This window comes from Camellia sinensis, chromosome 5 (genome assembly GCF_055761805.1).
Source record: "Camellia sinensis isolate YWXY chromosome 5, ASM5576180v1, whole genome shotgun sequence".
NCBI classification, from domain to species: Eukaryota; Viridiplantae; Streptophyta; class Magnoliopsida; order Ericales; family Theaceae; genus Camellia; species Camellia sinensis.
Window position 1 is genome coordinate 40,528,183 of NC_138965.1, and position 20,056 is coordinate 40,548,238.

The 20,056-nt window shown below is 34.5% G+C and overlaps 1 protein-coding gene across 2 annotated transcripts; it reads left to right on the forward strand.

The window, feature by feature from the left end:
- The first annotated feature begins 322 nt into the window (after window positions 1-322).
- LOC114291899 (disease resistance protein RPV1-like) lies at window positions 323-6,976 on the forward strand. Of its 2 annotated transcripts, XM_082868682.1 has the most exons (6): window positions 323-1,020; window positions 2,680-3,781; window positions 4,576-5,007; window positions 5,093-6,052; window positions 6,137-6,274; window positions 6,399-6,976. In XM_082868682.1, the coding sequence occupies exons 1-6, from the start codon at window positions 494-496 to the stop codon at window positions 6,423-6,425; spliced, it is 3,186 nt and encodes a 1,061-aa protein (XP_082724808.1). In that variant the 5' UTR covers window positions 323-493; the 3' UTR covers window positions 6,426-6,976. The 2 variants fall into 2 exon arrangements, with proteins under 2 accessions (XP_082724808.1, XP_082724807.1); XM_082868681.1 differs by having other exon boundaries at window positions 6,137-6,976.
- The last annotated feature ends 13,080 nt before the right edge of the window (window positions 6,977-20,056 follow it).

Here is a 20,056-nt window from a genome sequence, read left to right on the forward strand (position 1 = left end):
TAATTATTTATGAACAGAAATCAATTATGAATATCCACTCAGAAATCAATTATGAATATCCACTTAAATAGTTATTCCAAACGATCACAGAAAATGGGTGACATATAGCAATATTTGCCTTTAAATAATAGAGCAATGATTGAATTGGTTTACGGCATTTTGGTTTAAATTAAACAAGTGAAGGTGGGCAGATTGGTTCAAGATTTTCCAAAGGGTAAGAATTTTTAAATAATTGTAAGGACAACAAAAGGTCCCACAAAAAATAATTTGGGGAAGACTTGGTAGAACATAGAGTCAAGAACTTTCGTCAAGACACATACAAGCTTCCAGGAAAAACCATGTAAATTAAGATAGCATTTCTCTCATCGTTTTCTTACTTGGTACTTCATTTACATACCGCGACATCTATAAATATCCATGGTGCCTAAATAGATATATAATTCATATCTTGGCTCTTCTGTCCTTAATTGGTCTTTCTTTGAGCTTTAATCCAATGGCAATCGTCAGATCCCAAGAAACCTCCTCCTCCAATTCTCATTGTAGTTATGATGTGTTCTTGAGCTTTAGAGGTGAAGATACTCGCAAGACGTTCACTGACCACCTCTGCACAGCTTTAGTGCACGCAGGATTTCGTACTTTTAGAGATGACGATGGAATTGAAAGAGGGGAGAATATTAAGTTAGAATTGAACAAAGCAATTCAAGAGTCGAAGATTTCAATAGTTGTCTTCTCGGAGGACTATGCATCTTCAAGTTGGTGTCTCGATGAACTTGTCACGATCCTTGAACGCAGGAGGACTGTTGGACATGTAGTTCTACCTGTTTTCTATCATGTGGATCCATCTCATGTGAGGAAGCAAAAGAAAAGTTTCAAAGAAGCATTTATGAGGCATGAAGAGAGATTTCGCGCAGAAGCGAGTGGAAGAAAAGTTGAATGGATTGGCAAAGTGGAAGAATGGAAGGCCGCACTTAAAGATGCTGCAGATTTGGCAGGGATGAACTTACAAAATCAAACTGATGGGTAATTTCCTCCCAAGTTCTTTTCTTAGCTAGCCATTACTTTTATCACCGTTTTTTGGATTTCGTAGATTGAAGTATTTCATACAAGGGCCTTTTAAATAAAGAATTATCTGTTCAAATTTTGAAATGAATTGTTTTCTTAATCATGACAGATTTACGTAATTTAATTTTCAGAAGATAACATTCAAACACAAAAATTAAAAACATCTCAGCATCCTACAAGTCGGTTTGCCAAAAAAAAAAAACAACTTGAATTTATTAACTCTCAATTTTTTTTTTTTAAGATGCTCATTCCTTTCAAGCTATATGAAAAGATCAAAAGTAGCCATTCAATTGTAATCGTAAACATTTTATTGAAAATTTGGCCCATTCGTCAAAAGTTTCAACAACTTGGCTTACTAATCAAAAATTGAAAAACATAACACTTTATATTAGATAAAAGAGTATTGTTTCAAAACCATGATAATGAAAACCCTTTCTTTTCATCTAAGATTCTTCCAATCAGGGGCGGAACTAAGATTTTCAATCGAGGGGGCCAAAATATGTTTTCTCCTCCAAATTCTTTTGAAATATAATTTTTTACAACAGTATAATTTCAAAAATATATAGATTTTATCACATTGTGTATTATTATTTAATACTTTTTATTTTGATTCTTTTTTCTTGGATTTAAAATTAATAATATTCATGGTGTTAATAATATTAATGGCGTTAAAAAGTGTAGAGAGTGAATAAAAATAATGATATAAATTGTGCAGTAATACTAAAGAGGAATAACTCAAAAATAGAAAAGTATCAAGAAAAATAATGTAATGGATGATTATTAGGCTTTTAATGTGTAATCGATATATTTAATGTATAAAATATTTTTAAGTTTGGATTTTTTTGATTTAATGGATTGGTTTAATAATGACATCGAAGTTGTAGTCATGTTTGACTTTTGAAAAAATAGAAACTAATTTAACGAAAATAAATATATAAAAAATGTTTATTTTAAAAAATTATTTTGCCCTCCCAAAAGATAAAATTATATAAAAATACTATTTTTTACCAATTCAATTTTTAGTTTCTTAAAAAAGAATCGGAAAATAGATTCTGAAGACCAAATCAAACAGAACTTTATAACCAAAAAAATGCCAACATTATTTATTAAAAAAAATGTTATTACATTTCAAACAACATACAAATTAATCAACACAAAATAAGTTATACGACGCCTTTACCCTTGAAATAGACCATTTGCAAAGGAAACATCTTTGATTATCCATATTTAGAACAAGATTCAAAATTTAAGATCAAATATATTACAATTGAAAAATCAAGAAGCAAAGTGAGTCCCAAACTGCAAGAATTGTTAGTATAATTCACCCACAAAATAATTATTTAAATTTAAGGGGATCAAATCAAATTTACTTAGAATTTAAAATAATATACTAATTATCTTATAAATACCCAAAATTACATGGTGGTATAGATAAAATTTTATATATTTCCAAGAGGGGCAAGGGCCACTCCGTCCCCAGTTCCACCCCTGCTTCCAATTGTTTCAACAAAGACAGTAACATGGTCTTTTGGTTCACTATTGCATGAGAATTTGCAATTAAATTAAATTGATAGCATTCTTATTGTGTTTTATTTTCCATCTTAATCTGATCATTAGACTTGAGTCAAAGTTTATCCAGAAAATTGTAAAAGTGGTTGGAGACAAACTAAGTCGCACAACCTTGGGTATTGCTCCCCGCTTGATTGGAATAGATTCTCGAGCCAAAAACATTGGGCTTTGGTTACAAGATGAGTCCAGTGATGTTGGTATAGTCGCAATTTGTGGGATGGGTGGAATAGGGAAGACAACCATCGCCAAAAGACTATATAATTTGAATTTCTCAAGATTCGAAGGTAGCAGTTTTCTTACAAATGTAAGAGAAATTTTAAAACAACAAGATGGCTTACTTCGATTACAACGACAACTTCTTTCAGATATGTTAAAAGGCAGAAAGCAAAAATTGTACAATGTTGATGAAGGTGTTGTAAAGATTAAAAATGCGTTATGTTGCAAAAAAGTTCCTGTAGTCCTTGATGATGTGGATACAGTGGATCAATTGGATGCAATACTTGGAATGAGAGATTGGCTTTCTCAAGGTAGTAAAATCATCATAACCACTAGGCGTGAGCAATTGCTCAAGGCTCATGAAGTTTGTCAGGTGCACAAGGTTCAAAAATTGGATCATGATGAATCCTTAGAGCTCTTTAGTTGGCATGCCTTTGGAGAAAATTGTCCCATTGATGGTTTCATAGAGGAATCAAAAAGGGTGGTGCACTACTGTGGAGGGCTTCCATTAGCTATAAAAATTTTGGGTTCTTCTTTGTCTGGAAAATGCTTAAATGTTTGGAAAAGTCAATTAGAAAAATTGAAAGCATTTCCTGACTATGAAATCATTGGAAAACTCAAAATAAGCTATGACTCTTTACAAGATGACCACGATAAAAATTTATTCCTCCATATTGCTTGTTTCTTTGTTGGGATGGATGAAGATTGGGTAACTACAATTCTAAATGGATGTGATTTTTACACAACGGTTGGGATTCAAAATCTCATTGATAGATGTCTATTAACAATTGATAAACACAAAAAATTGGTGATGCATAATTTGGTTCAAGAAATGGGAAGAGAAGTTGTTCGGCAAGAATCACCTAAGGAGCCAGGAGAACGTAGTAGACTTTGGAATTGCAAGGATTCCTTGAATGTTTTGAGAGAAAGTACTGTAAGTATTAACCTTGTTGCTTCTCATGTTTATTTGTATTTATTTCTATAGTTATTCTACTTATATCGAAAAAAACGATCTAGAAAAATATTTGTATAATATAATAAAAGAAAAATAGGTAAATTATACCAATGGTTCGTCTAGTTTGAGCAAAGTTTTACTATGATTCTTGTATTTTTAATTTGAACAATTTGGTCACTACACTTTTAATATAAAAAAAAAATTCTTTTGCAATGCGGTCCCTCCATCATGCATTGTTAAGATTTTGAATGGAAAAAAATTATTTGCAAAACTAGATGGACTAAATTGAAATTCAAAACAAATTACAATGACTACTAGTGTAATATATTACATTGGTTGTCCCTACAGTTTGTTTTGACTTCCACTTTGATATATTATACCAGTGGTCACTGTAGTTTGTTTGGAATTTCAATTTGGTCCCTTTAGTTTTACATATAGTCTTTTTCTGTTTCAAATTCTAATGGTAAGTATCAAGGGAGTATGTTGCAACAAATTTAAAAGTGTAGGGATCAAATGATTCAAATTAAAACTACAAAAACTAAAGTGGCATATCGCTTAAACTACAAGGACTAATAGTGTAATTCAACCCAAAAAAAAAAAAAAATCATCCAGAATAGTGTGACAATTATTGGATTTTTGAAATTATGAGCTTCATTTGTGGTTTTTTATTTGAAAAATGCCACATCATTTTGTATCATTGATCTTTGCAAAAATTATAATTTTATAGCATTACTCTTATTGATAAATATTGCCCTCCTCTTGTTCATTGTCAGGGGACAAGAAAAATCGAAGGCCTCAAGCTTGATATGAATTTGTTGAAGGAAGATAAATATGACAGGACAATATTTGGCGTTAATAGAAAACGTCATTATGATGAATTCCTCAACATGCCATTCTCATCAAATGTAGGCAACTCATTTAAGAGATACTATTTCAGTTTCTCAAAGAATGTAGGCACTGCTCTTGGAAATTCAAATCAAATACCTTTGGAAGTTGATGCATTTGCAAGGATGCACAAACTAAAACTTTTACAGCTCAAATATATACAAATAAGTGGAAGCTTCGAAAATTTTCCTAAAGGATTACAATGGTTATGTTGGCACGGATTTCCTTTCAAATCTATACCCCATGATTTCCCTTTGGAGAACCTAACTATTCTTGACATGAGTTATAGTAGGTTGCAAATAGCTTGGAAAGGAGCCAAGGTATGTTACAGATATGTATATATATTTAACTCCGTTTGAAAACTAAAAGAAGTATTAATAGTAGTTTTTTTTTCTTGTTTTACAGCTTCTCGAGTCATTAAAAATCCTTGATCTTAGTCATTCCCATTGCCTCATTAAAACTCCTGACTTCTCGAAAGCCCCCAATCTTGAGAGGTTGATATTGAAAAACTGTGCAACGTTGGTTGAGGTTCATGAATCCGTCGGACACCTTCAGAGACTTGTTTTGTTTAATTTAAAAGATTGCAAAAGTCTGAAGAAGCTTCCGAGAAGCATTGGTATGCTAAAGTTTTTGGAAACACTTGACATCTCAGGCTGCTCAAATCTTGAGGAATTGCCCACAGAGTTGGGGACTTTGGAGTCTCTAACGGTGTTCCATGCAAACAAAATTGACATAAGTCGATTATTCTCTACCAGTAAGGAGGTTAAATCATGGCATTCATTAATCTGGCCTTCTCTATTGACGCCAAGAAGAAGTATGGAAATTTCATGGTCTTTTTTACCACGGTCCGTGGTACACTTAAGTCTTAAGAACTGTAATTTATCAGATGATGATTTTCCTAGGGATCTTAGCAACCTATCCTCGTTGCAGATTTTAAATCTGAGTGGTACTGCAATTCGTAGCATCCCAAATTGCATCAGAGGTCATTTTGGACTCCAAAAGCTTTATTTAAGTGGGTGCAAAAAGCTCTGGTCAATTGAAGTGCAGAACAAATTAAAAGAGTTATATTTCACAGGATGTATATTGTTGGAGAAAGTAACCTTTCAATCACTTCCATTAACCCAAGAATATAAGAACATATGTGGCAATCAATTAGTCGATTGCAAGTCAGGAAGACCATTTTTAACCCTGGACTCGCAGCACAATCTAGTTGAGATTGAGGGAGATTTCAAGTTTGAACCTCTAGGAAATATTGACATGGAGATAATTAACAATTTGGGCTTGTCCAACTTAGGATCCATGGGATGCTCAAATGTTATGCTTTCATGCTTTGGGTCAGAGAAAGCAAGGAAGTTTCCCCTGCAGGTCTCTCTCTCTCTCTCTCTCTCTCTCTCTCTCTCAATATATATATACATAATCGTTAAATTAATTATGCTTTATTTCGCATAGGGATGTCATGAAAGACACATATTCTATGCTTATTGTTTGGGAAGCAAGGTTCCAGACTGGTTTAATCTTAAAAATGAAGGATCTTCAATATCATTTACTGTGCCGTCGCATCTTAATTTCAGAATCCGATGCTTGAGTGTATGTTCTATTTATGCACTTCCCAATAATCGAAAAGAATATTATGGCTTTAATTGCGAAGCACATACTATTATCAGTAATACGACCAAGAGTTTGATTTGGAGTCATTCCCCATATGTCTTAGGCATTCCAGAAGCTGATGAGGATATGATGATGTTAAGTTATTGGAAGTTTGAAAATCAGTTGGAAAGTGGCGATGAACTGAATATTTCAGTGGTTGGAAATGAATATTTTCAAGTAAAGGAGGTCGGAGTCCATCTTGTGTACAAGGAGCAAGAAGAGAAGAGTAGCCAATCAACTAGTGAAGAAGCATCCCAACAATTCTCTCTCTATGGAAATGTAGTTCCCGGAAATGCATCTGTAGTACGTCCAGCGCGCAAAAAAGTATACAGTCTAGGCTGCCATTGGGAGAATTGTAGAATTTGTGATGGTCTATAATCTCAGCCTTCATGCACTACTACCTCGGGAATTGGTTGTTAAGGATTTCGATTAAGTGATATGAATCAGTTGTATATTGCTAGTGCCTCTGCTTTGTGATTTTCTGTTATTTAGGAAGAAGTTATTTCAGTGAGAGAGAATATGTTGCTACTTTTCTTTGATTTTGATGATGCTGTGTACTACTGTTTAGGTGAAGCTACTGCTACTGGGATTATATTTTACTTTGGAATTGGTCAGAGTTATATTTTAATTTTGAATTACTCATATGCGTTGTTGACGTAAATCTTACTTATTGCCTGACAAGATCAAATTCAAATAGCCTATTTTAAAATTGGAGCACTGTTTCAATCCATGGGCTTCGTCGTAGATTTTATTTTGATAATTCGAACTATTCATTTTATCAGGCACTCAATTTGTCTATTTCTTTCACATAAAAATAATAATAATAATAATTAGATCAATCTAATAATCATAATCTATTCAATTTATCACATTTTTCACCAAAAAGATAAATAGTTCATTTTTAAAAGCACAGTTGTTGTCCAAATTTTTGGTGTCACCTAATAAATTGAATATATTACAATTATCGGATGGACTTAATTTTTTGTATAGATAAAATACACGAAATATTTAACAAGATAAACAATTTGAATTATTAAAACAAAACCCATGATAAGTTCCACGAGTCTAAACAATGTCCTCCAAAGAATCCTCCTCCAAAATAATTGGAGTGGGTGAATAATAAATGAATAATAATCACCCACTTAATAACTAATGACAAATAAAGTCAAGCACACAAAAAATTTGCACATTACAAATTCGTGTGTTATCATTTTAAATCAAAATATTCAGCAAAATGGATTTTTAATTTTAAAACGACACTGCCACCTCATTTTAATTAATTATTCCATATTTAAATTATGGAATCAAAGGTGTTTTGCCAGTCTAATATTTAGCCCCGTTTCATGTTGAGCTAAAAAATCACAAAAGGATGAAAAAGAAAAGTTAAAAAAGTCAAAATACTAAAAAAGCCAACAAAAAGTTTGTCATTCCAAAGCTAAAAAGCCAAAAAAGCTAAACAGGAAAACCAAACAAAAAAAAAAGTCTCAAGCTAAAAAAGTTAAAAAAATCCAAAAAGCAAACTAAAAAAATCATTGCCAAATGACCCTGAAGGTTGAAAATTCTATTATGTTAGGGTCCATAGGACTCACCATGAATTCTACTTTGATAATCTAAATAATTCATTTTGTAAAGTTATCTGTATATATCATGGTCCAAGAAAATTAGGTCAATACAATAATTGTACTTTTATTTTCATTTTATCATGTTTGTCTCCTAATGTCATTTATTTTTTTGAAGACAAATACTTTGGTTTAGTTTTTTAAATGAATTTTGAATTTCAAGTTGTATTTTAGAAAATAAGTTTTTGAAATGAGTTTTGAAAAGAAAAAGTTTGATTGGTTATAAATTTTGAAAAGAGTTTTGAAACTAGTTTTTGAGTTGTATATTTCGAAAACTAGTTTGGTTATGAGTTTTGAAAAAAAACATTGAAATTAATTTTTCATTGTATTTGTTTTTTGAATTTTTAAATTTTAGTAAAAAAATATTTATTTATTTATTTTTATTTTTTGAAAAAAATGATTTTCTTTTTAAAAAAAATTATACAAAAGTTATTTTAAAAAAATTAAATATTTTTTTCATTTTTTAAAATATTTTAAATATTTGAAAATTTTATTTTTTATTCTAAATATATATTTTATTTTTTATTAAATATTTTATTTTATTTTATTAAATATTTTTTTTTAAAATTTAAAAATTTTGGATCTCCCATGTATATCTAAATCATGACAAATTATTTGGCCAATACTTAAGAAAATAACAAAATATTTTTTCAAAAAATAAATAAATAAATTTTTTTCAAAAACAAAAATTAAGAAAAACATATTTTTTTAAAAAAATAAAAAATAATTTTAAAGAACAAAATTTAAAAAAAAAATGAGGTTTTTTTTTTAAAAAAAAAAAAGAATTTTGAAAACTTGCTTGGTTATGAGTTTTTTTAGATAAGTTTTGGAAAAGAATTTAAAATTTTTGTTTTGTTATGAATTTTGAAAAGCATTTTTCTGTTTTTTGATCTAAACCATGATTTGAAAACAAAACCAAATGCTACCTTCATTTTTCCCCCAAAACTATACTTGTCTAATCAATTTCACACCCGAACTTTTAGTATTATCGAGGGCAAATTACATTAACAGCCCCTATAGTTTGAGACTTGTGTCACTTTGGTCCCTGACTTTTCAATTGTGACATATTTGACCCTGAATTTTGAATCATGTTCCAAATAAGGACAATTGAATATACATTGCTTAATTTTAAGGGCACAATTGTCAATTTGATAAAATATAAAATAATTTGACAAAAATAAATGTCAAAAAAATATTTTTAAATTTTTAAAAATTATTTCTACAAATTAAAGATAAAATTTATATATCTTTTAGACATTTATTTATATATTTATTTTACCAAATTAATTTGTATTATATGTTTGGATGATGATCACGTAATGGGTGGTTATTTTTATTTTCATTAAATTAGTTTCTATTTTTTCAAAAGTCAAATATAGCGACAACTTCATATCATCATTAAACCAATTCATTAAATCAAAAAATTCAAAACTAAAGGCATTTCATATATTAAATATATCGATTACACATTAAATTCTAATAACCACCCATTACATAATTATCATCCAAACACATAATAAAAATCAATTTGGTCAAATAAATAAATGTTTAGAAGATTTATCAATTTTACATAATTTTATCTTTTGTGGATAGAAATAATTTTTAAAAATTTAAAAATATTTTTTTGACATTTATTTTTATCAAATTAGTTTATATTTTATCAAATTGACGATTTTGCCCTTGAAATTAAGCAATAATATTTTCAATTGTCTCTATTTGGAACAAAAATTTAAAATTCAAGGTCAAATAAGTCACAATTGAAAAGTCAGGAATCAAAGTGACACGAGCCCCAAACTATAGGGGCTGTTAGTGTAATTCGCCCTATTATCAATTTGCCCCCTAACCTATTTAAATAGTGATCAATTTACACCCCTGTCATCACATTTAAATAGAAAAAGTTTAAAATATATATATTTTGACCCCAAATTTTAAATTATAGATCCAAACTCACCCTCTTCTACCCAAACTCACCACCTCTCCTCTTTGTACCTCTACAACTTTGCCAACTAGCCATTATCCTCCCTTTGCCACTGCAACCCCTCAAAGACAAGGTGAACAAGCCTACTTGGTTAAGAAAAGATTTGAATTTAGGTGGTTGAGACTCGAAAAAAAAAACCGACCCACAAGACTCAAAGAACCAATCAGCTAGAAAATCAAAAACAGAATCGATTTGAATCTTGTTTAATGCCGAATTAGTCGAAGCTTTTGGACTCTTGAGCTTCTTCACGTAATCTTCCAACATTTCCAAAGTACCCAAATCTTCATTTCCACTCGATAACACTAAATGTTGTCGCTTCAATTTCAACCCAGTCAAATTTGTAAGAAATGGTTTTGGAAAAAACAATTTTTTTCTAAAACTTTGGTCTATTTTAAAATTGGAACCCATGCACCAAGTTGGTAGGTCTATGTGGCAACGCGTTCTTTGCCACGTAACGATTCGCATCGTATATTTGGTTGTTCAAAACCATTATCGAGTCAATGGGAAATCAATACCAAAATGAGCTCAATGGAAATGGTGTTTTGGTGAGGTTTTCATAAGGGATGGAGAAAAAGCTTGTCCAACATTGCTTGAGTGGGCAAACTTGATGTAGGTTTACAAGCCTTGAGTTTGCATCTTGGGGAGGGCCCCAAGAGGTATCCAAGTTTTGTGAAATGAGAGATTATGGGAAAAATGGGCCTTGACGCATTGGACCCAAAAGCTACCACACGCGTGCCATGTGAGGTTGGGTTGGGCTTGTGTGGTCCAATGAAATGCCTAAAGGAAGGAAATGAAAAGATGGAAGGAAAAAGTGGGAAGACAATCCACGTGGGTTTGCTTCCCAAAGTTTAGTTTCCTAAAAATATAATTTTTGTAATAATACCTCAAAATTTTATAATATAAATTATAAAATGATATAATTTTTCTCATCACAAAATATAACATTTTTGTATATCACAAAATATAATATTTTGTTCACTACGAAATATACACATTTTCATTTTTTATAAAATATATAATTTTTCATCATATGGTACACAACATAAAATTAACTATTAAATATTTATTATAACTCCTATATAATAAATAATAACAACTCCCAAGGTGGTTACTACCAATCACATAATTAAAAATGACCAAACAGTTAAACATGAGTCACTAAACAAATTCAAATTAAATTAAATATAAGTCATGGGTCCCACTTATAAACCAAACATGGTCCAATTATATACCAAAATAGACCCAACAAATTTATCCAAATCATGATCTAAACATTCAAAATTAAATAACAAAATTCTGCTATAAATTAAACTGAACACCAATCAGTCCGTGAATTTTCAAAAAATAAATACTTATCAATAAATTCTGAAATTTTTACCCAACATGCTAGACTTGTATGTGAACAACATATAAAAATTTCATAATTTTCTGAGATCGGAAACTATTTTAAAAAAATACAAAACCAAATTGTTTTCGCACAGAATTTACACAGCAGTCAAATCTGAAAATTTGCTCAATTAAATTATGCACTGTCTATTTTTTTTATAAAAAAAAATCTGGGTCATCACATGAACAGACAAACGAAGCGTAATTCTGTCTTTTTGCCCCTCTAACTATTGAACCTTTTTTTCCCACCCAAACTTTTGTGAATAGTGTTAACTTTTTTGCTTTTTTAGTAATTTTTTAATTTTTTTTTTTAATCTTTTTTGGAGGATCCCAAACAATCACTTAATAAAACTTAACAACCTTTTTTAAAAAATAATATATATATATATATATATGATTCACACCAATGACATAGACTATTTTTAATTGTCGAAAATGTTGTTTAATATGATTCCATTTCATTCATTTTGTCCATTGCTTCTTCACCCCATCTTCGTGGCAGCTTCCTCCGTTTGCATGTCCTCAAAAGATCTCTTTCACATTTGGTGCAAAAGAATTTATTGTCAAGACACATACAAGTTGAGAAATGTCTTATTCTTCGATTTTATCATCCCAATTCCACCTTTAATAAAATAGCAAATAATATCAAGTAATCAATTCTCTTTAAATGTTTTGCAGATCTGAGTTGAAGCCCTAGGTTTACTTTCTTTTTTCTTCTTTTTTTTTTACATTTTTTTTTTTTGTATTGCTGTGATTCGTAGCTTCAGATTCTATAGTTCTTTTCTTTTCTTTTCTTTCGTAGTTGTTGGTTAATGATGATGATAATGTGTAGTTGTTGTTGTTACTGATGAAATATATTGCAGATCCATATGTTTGGTTTGAATAAATAGTGAGTGGCTTTTCGATGAGAAAAGACCGACTAGAGTTGTTAAATTTGGACAAATAGATAGTGGGAAGAGATATATATTTTTAACAGATAGATTTGTTTTTGTTAGATTTTCAATAGATAGATTTGTTATTGTTGTTGAATAGATAATAAAATTGGGATAGATAGATTTAAACAGATAAATGAAAAAATAGAACAGATATTAAAATTTAGACAGATATTTGAATAGATAAAGGACAAAAATTGAACAGATAGTCAAAATGTTTTAAACAAATAGATATATATTTTGAACAGATAAGGAAAAAATGAACATATAGAGGGAAAAATTCAACAGATAGATATAAATTTAAATAGATAGTTAAAAATTTTGAGTAGATAGATATAAATTTAATCAGATAGTCAAAAAAGTCAAATAGATAAAAAAAAGTCAACAGGAAAATTCAGAGATAAAATTGGAAACAAAATATCTTTTAAAACAAACAAAATGATTTCTCACCAAATTATTTCACAAATGGTGGATTTATCACTATCAAAAAATATCTACCAGACTTAATGCCTTGTACTCTTCTTAAAACAAATTTATTACCAATTTTCTCTTTTTTTAATTGTGTCTTAAAGCGATTTACTTATGACATTTGTGATATCAATGCCACAAATTATCATAACTTACATATAGTATATACCTTAAAAAGTGTATATTGTAAAATGACCCAATTAAATTTTAGAAATACATAAAATATTGTGAGTTTAGTAAAAAATAAAAATAAAAAACTCTACTTTCCCGACATCTTCGTCCCATGTCCATACCACGACTTTTCCCTCAATTTTCTACACCCTTTCATTTATTTATTTTATTTTATTAATCACCCCAACTTTCTAGCGGCTTCTACCATCTCCAAATGTCTGCCCATGGAGTCTCATTCACATTTGTTGCAAAATATAATTTTATCTACAAACAAATCTTGAAGCTTCCAGGATAAATCATAAATCAACAGGTAAATTATGGTAGCATTTCCTCACTTTTTTTTTTTTTATAAATTTTATTTTATTTTTTACTCAGTCCTTCCTTTTATATATATTGTTAGATATAGTTACATCTCCTATAAACTATCTGTATGAGTAAGAAATAATCTTCTCGTATAATCCTGTTTGTGCTCCTCCAAACGTCGTCGCTTTACTCCCTGAAAACACAAACGTGAGCTAGCCGGCGGGTGTGTGCCGGATACCTCTCTGATGCCTAAGTCAGCAAAATAGACAAATAGACAAAAACTCTGTCTATTCGGGAATCAAAGTTGTGTTACCTCTCCATAGGTGATGTTATGAGCTTTTATAGGTTCCGCATGGCATAATCCTAGTAAAACTCTTATTCCTCTATGCAAAATCTTCCTAGGAATCATACTCCTGAAAGATAATGCCTATCCTTCAACACCCTCCTCACTGCTTAAACCAAGTGAGATGGTTCTACCACGGTTGGATGTCAATACGACCGAGATAACATGGCCATGCTAAAGCCGCAGACTAGAACGAGCTCCCACTAGCTCGGTTCTTCTTTTCACTGTGTGTACCTCGGTTTGACATTCCAACTAGGTTGTCTGAGACCACACTAATCACATCGAGCTTAGACTGAGCTAACCAATAGTAAGGTTCTGAGGAAAGCTCAACATACTTTGGCTCAATATGGTATGACCGAGCTAACTGTTACCGCGCTGATCGTGGTGACCGAGCTAACCACCAAGCTCCTTCGGACCGGGCTATCTGCACGGCTCCTCTAGACTGGACTAGTTACAAGGCCCTTTTTACTCAGCCCTTCTTACTGTGGTCCACAAAATGGCCCATTACCCAGCTCGGCCCAATTTACATATAAATTACCCTCTCAATTGCCCCTTAATTCCATCTGCGCAGCATGATAGAAATTACCTGTTACCAGCCGAGCTAAGAAAAGCTTTAGCCTTCCAACCGAGCTAAAAAACTTTAGCCCTCCAACCGAGCTAAACACATACCGTGTTATCAATTAGTCTGGTCAAAACGTCTCTTCAATCGTTATAACTGAATCGCTTCTTATCCCAAGTACACGTGGCACACTATCATTAGCCCAATGCAGCTGTCACATTGTCTTCGTATTTTGCATAATTCGAACAGTCTCGCCCAATTTCTCCTTTTTCACACAAAAACCACTTATTTTGAATCTATCACGTCTACTATTCATCTTCTCTCTTTTTCTTGCTTGAACCTCCATTGCTGCCACTTTTGCGTCTGTGAAGGTTGCATTCTCAACATCACCTTCGTGGTTTCAAACCTACATCCATTCTCCTCCAATCTGTAAGTAACTCAATCCTTTTTTGTTTTCCGTTTGACTAGTTACATGTACTATTTGTATATACATGTTTCCTCACAACACTTTTCAAAATAGTTTTTCTCTGTAACGAGTAAGAACAGCTTGAATAATACCCATTACTATTGATTTTGCGAAAAAACTGAATTGGGACGTCTTAGATCTGAAACAAATTCCAACCGGACTATGAAGTAGTTTATAATAGGTGCGAGCCTTAGCAAAACTGAACAACCGAGCTAAGACTTTATGAACACTTGCTATTTCAAGTAGGTCTAAGAACCTTTTGCTTTACTTAGCCGAGCTAGCGAATTATATTAGGTTTGCACAATGCTGCACTAGAAAGCCTCAACCACCGATCGAGCTAAATCTTGGGGCTAAACCAGCTCCCTTAGTTCAAACCGAACTAAGATTGCTGCCCCAATGGCTCGACCGGGCTAAAGCCCCTTGCTTAAACCGAGCTAAGACTGGATGGCATTCCATGTAACCGAGCTAGGACTTCATTTATCTTGCCTATATTTCTTGTAGCACGGTCCCACGATCTGTGCTTAACACCTTTCTTTTTCACTTTGCAGACTCTGACTAGGTTGCCCAGTCACTCCTTTGCACGTCCAGCCGAGATATCCATTACCTGCTTGGTGCTGAGCTAATACTCCAGGCTAATTTATACATAATTTAAATCCTTATGGGTAAATATAGGCTTTTAATGAACTCACCAGGTGCTATGGCCGAGTTCCGAAGGGGCTACCATATCTCTGATGATGTTCATCTCACTTTAGTCGAACTAGATACCACACCCTGGGAAAACCCTAGTTTTGTTCCTTTTACACTTCTTTCCATTGTAGAAACCGGACTAAGATTTCCTATACAACCCCTTCTATGCGAGTTCCTCAGACAAACCAACCTCTGCCCAACCCAACTTTCCACAAATTCATGCCGCATAATAAATGGCATCGCCGAGCTAAATCACCGGGCTGGCCTTAACCTCGGTTTAGCCGAGCTTTTCTACCAATACTCCATAGGATCAAATGAAGATGGCTGAGTTTACTATTTAAGAATAAAACGCCGACGTGAAAAGATAATAAAAGATATCCCGGATAAGGATGTTAACGATGATTATTTCCTTTGGGTATCTGGGAATTTTGAGGACCAACAAGCCCAGATCCCGGGCGACAGAATAAATTGGAACAAGGGTGAAGCCGGTAGGATTACCTCGGCTCAATTCCATGCTTTCTTTTACCTCAGTTTTCTTATGTTGAACCGCACTGACTGTTTTGCTTTTCTTCATACAGATTTGAACTTTCTCAAGTCCTAGTACAACTACCCCAACATAAACACACTTCGCGCCGCGCTGCGATATCCCAATAGAAGTTGGGCCGAACTACTGGATTTTGAACCGACGTATAGACACAGCAATAAGCGAAAGACCAGGGTGACTGACTTCTTGTTGGAGGCCTCTCCTGAACCGAACCCAACCTTGCCTCAAATCAACCTGATCCGACTTACTACTGAACAAGAAATGGCTAAGAAAAGAGCCGTAAGAACCCTTTTGACAGAGACAAACCAACCCGAGGTACTCCCAGCTGGTCGAACACAAGAGACCGTGGTAGCCCTACTATCCCACCAGCCTTCATCATCTCGGTCTCGCTAGCGCGCTTGGTCTTCTCCACCCGAGCCACTCCTCGTTGATGAGGACGAAACTTTGCTTCCCCTAACCGAAGTACCGAGCCCACAACCTGAGAGCCCAGACCGAGCTAATTTTTCTGATTGGGCACCGAAATTAACATTTCAGAACCGAGCCATCAGACCAACAGATTCAGTGGTGGCAGATAAAGATCACATGCTGGCCTTCAACCTAGCTAAGAGTGTGTGTCTACCCCCTAATATGGATCACCACGCCCACTTGACTGAGCTAAAAGCTATCCGCTCGGCCACCAAATCAATGGTGCTGGTGAGTACTCTTTCCTTTGTTTTTCTGTTTTGTGCAACTGTTAGCTCAATTCTTACTCCAATTTGCTTACCATGTTTATGCAGGCCATGCAGAAGAACCAGATTGCTCATAAGCGTGTGCTAGAGCTACGCAAAACAACAAGGCAAGCTTTGGCAGAGGCTGAAAAGAAGACTGCCGAGTTAAACGAGGCCAAACAACAAATGGCCGAGCTACAATCTAAGGTCGCCCCGCCTCACCGGCCTAGTTGACTTAGCCGAGGTGGACAAACAAAAAGCTCTGACCGAGCTGAAGGATCGCTATTTGCGTGAGCTTGCCAAAGTTGAGCAGAACAAGAAAGCCGAAATAACTGAACTCGAGAAGAAGATTGGCGATGCAGAGGACCGTGGTTACAAAGAAGGTGAAGAAACCTACATCCTGCAGTGTGAAGCTAACAAGGATCTATTTTTCAAGTGCAGGTGGAAAGCGGTGGTGGAACAGCTCAGTCACGGTCCAGAGACTGAGGTTTTCCAGAATCCTCCATCGTACTTTATACCGAGCTGTATGGCAGAGTATGTAGCTGTCATTCAACAAAAGTTCTTTGAATCTGAGGATGAAGATGAAGAGATCGTGCCTGACAATGCCCTGATCGTCAATGACCCAGCCATCTATTCAGCACGGGTTGAAGCACCGGTGGAAGACTTGATAACCGAGCTACCAACTGAAACCGGGCTTCGAGTTGAACTGGATGCTAATCTTGACGATCTGTTTGCTTGACTTTATATTTTCTTCTTTTTTATTTTTGGAAAGAAAACTGTAATCCCACCCTTTTGTAACTCTTGATTTGTACTTTCAATGAAATCTTCTCTTGTTCCAACTATTATTTTGGTTAACTTCTATGCATGTATTTTACTCTGTAAGCTAAATGCAGTATAATATTCTCTAGCCGAGATATTTTATCCCGGTCTTAACTTTGAAATCTAACTGGCCATACCTGCCAACCTCTTTAGCCTAGATCCTTATCTCGGCTGAAGAACAATAAGTGTTGGTTTTTTCAACCAACCTCTTCAGCCTAGATCTTTATCTCAGTTGAAGAACAATAAGTGTTGGTTTTTCCAGCCAACCTCTTCAGCCTAGATCCTTATCTTGATTGAAGAACAATAAGTGTTGGTTTTTCCAGCCAACCTCTTCAGCCTAGATTCTCATCTCGGTTGAAGAACAATAAGTGTTGGTTTTTCCAGCCAACCTCTTCAGCCTAGATCCTTATCTTGATTGAAGAACAATAAGTGTTGGTTTTTTCAGCCAACCTCTTCAGCTAGATCCTAATCTTAACTGAAGAGAACTCAAAGTTGGTTTTTCCTGCCAACTCTGAGTGAAGTGTTTGGTTATTCCTGCCAAACGTCCTGCAGCCTGGATCCTTATCCTGGGCTTATGAGGGGTGTTGGTTTTTCCAGCCAACCTCTAAGTTAGTTATTCCTGCCAACCTAGAGTAAAGTGTTTGGTTATTTCGACCAAACGTCCTGCAGCCTGGATCCTTATCCTGGGCTTAGGAGGGGTGTTGGTTTTTCCAGCCAACCTCTAAGTTGGTTATTCCTACCAACCTAGAGTAAAGTGTTTGGTTATTCCGACCAAACGTCCTGCAGCTTGGATCCTTATCCTGGGCATAGGATGGGTGTTGGTTTTTCCAGCCAACCTCTAAGTTGGTTATTCCTGCCAATCTAGAGTAAAGTGTTTGGTTATTCCGACCAAACGTCATGCAGCCTGGATCCTTATCCTGGGCTTAGGAGGGGTGTTGGTTTTTCCAGCCAACCTCTAAGTTGGTTATTCCTGCCAACCTAGAGTAAAGTGTTTGGTTATTCTGACCAAACGTCCTGCAGCCTGGATCTTTATCCTGGGCATAGGAGGGGTGTTAGTTTTTCCAGCCAACCTCTAAGTTGGTTATTCCTACCAATCTAGAGTAAAGTGTTTGGTTATTCCGAACAAACGTCATATAGCCTGGATCCTTATCCTGGGCTCAGGAGGGGTGTTGGTTTTTCCAGCCAACCTCTAAGTTGGTCATTCCTGCCAACCTAAAGTAAAGTGTTTGGTTATTCTGACCAAACGTCCTGCAGCCTGGATCCTTATCCTGGGCTTAGGAGGGGTGTTGGTTTTTCCAGCCAACTTTTTCAGCACTGATCCTAATCTTAGCTGAAGAGGGTGCAAAGTTGGTTATTCCGGCCAACTATGCTTACAGTGCACCTAACTCACTAAAATAATCTTTTACAGAGGGAAACAACTATACTGAAAAGAAACTACTTGTTTTATTGAGAAAGAAAAAAAATTACAAATACTTGAAAGAAAAGCTAAAAATAAAATAGTTTGAGATTGGCAGTGTTCCATGGCCTGGGAATGGCTTTGCCGTCCTCGTCTTCCAAGTGGTATGCCCTTTTACCAGCTAATCCAACCACTTTGTAAGGTCCTTCCCAATTGTAGACGTCCCCGAACGCCCCGGGAGGATGAGTCCCGTTCTGTTCATTTGGGGTTACTACAGTTCGGACTCGACTTGTGTCACGGTTCTTAATCTGAACCAAAGAGTCCAAATCTGGCAAATCGTTTTGAGAAACTGATTTTTGAAAACGTAGTGCCAAACATGGACTACTTTGCCAGATACAGAGTCGCCACCTAAATATTTTTTATGGGAGAATTTAGGAAACCCTGACTCGGTGCCGAAGGCCACATGTCCGTCATCACCGGAGTTGTCTCGGCTCGGGAGCTTGGGTACGATCGGGGAAGGTCAGCTATGAGCACCCCCTTTCGCCCGGTCCGAAGACCGGCCTCTACTAACCGTGATATCCGTTTTTGAAAACTTTATGTGTTCTTAAACCAATTATTAGCCTAGAATTACTATGTTATGCGCACAGCAAACAAGTATAGACTAGATTGCCTAACTTGGGAATAAACATTGCATATCCGTTTGCTTTGAAAATGCTTTGGATTTGCTACTCGCAAGTAGGCTAAAACACGGATTTCAATGAGTTCTTCCAACTCAAACAATCCAGCCTTCACCCACAGGCATCCAAGCAGTTTATAACACGTAAGCATCTAGCCACATGTTAAGCATGCTGACATGGCAACATTCACACTCATGCGATATGCTAAAGCGGAAATACTTACATCGTACTCCGTGCCAAAACAAAGAACTCGTTAGCAAACATGCATGATCCAAGTCCATGTTAAGTGCCTAATGCATCGCATACAAAGTGTTGCTAGAATAGGCTCGGCTATCCTAAACATGGCATGTGAGAAATGCACAACTATCACATATTCAGTTTAGAATTTGAAGTACAAATGCAGTTAGCATGATGTACCGAGCCTAATGTATGTAATACAAATGTATGGATGCACACATGCATAGCATAAGGTATGCTAAATTAAACGTGCCCTAATACTAACCATCAAAGCAGGTAAGTAAAAGGGAAGAAAGAAGTGGGGATTGGAAGACATACACACCACCCACGCACACTTATTACAGATTTGCCCTCGCTCGGAGGGACCAAATAAATATTACAAATTAATTAACCACGCAAGCTAATTAATATTACAAATTAATTAATTTAA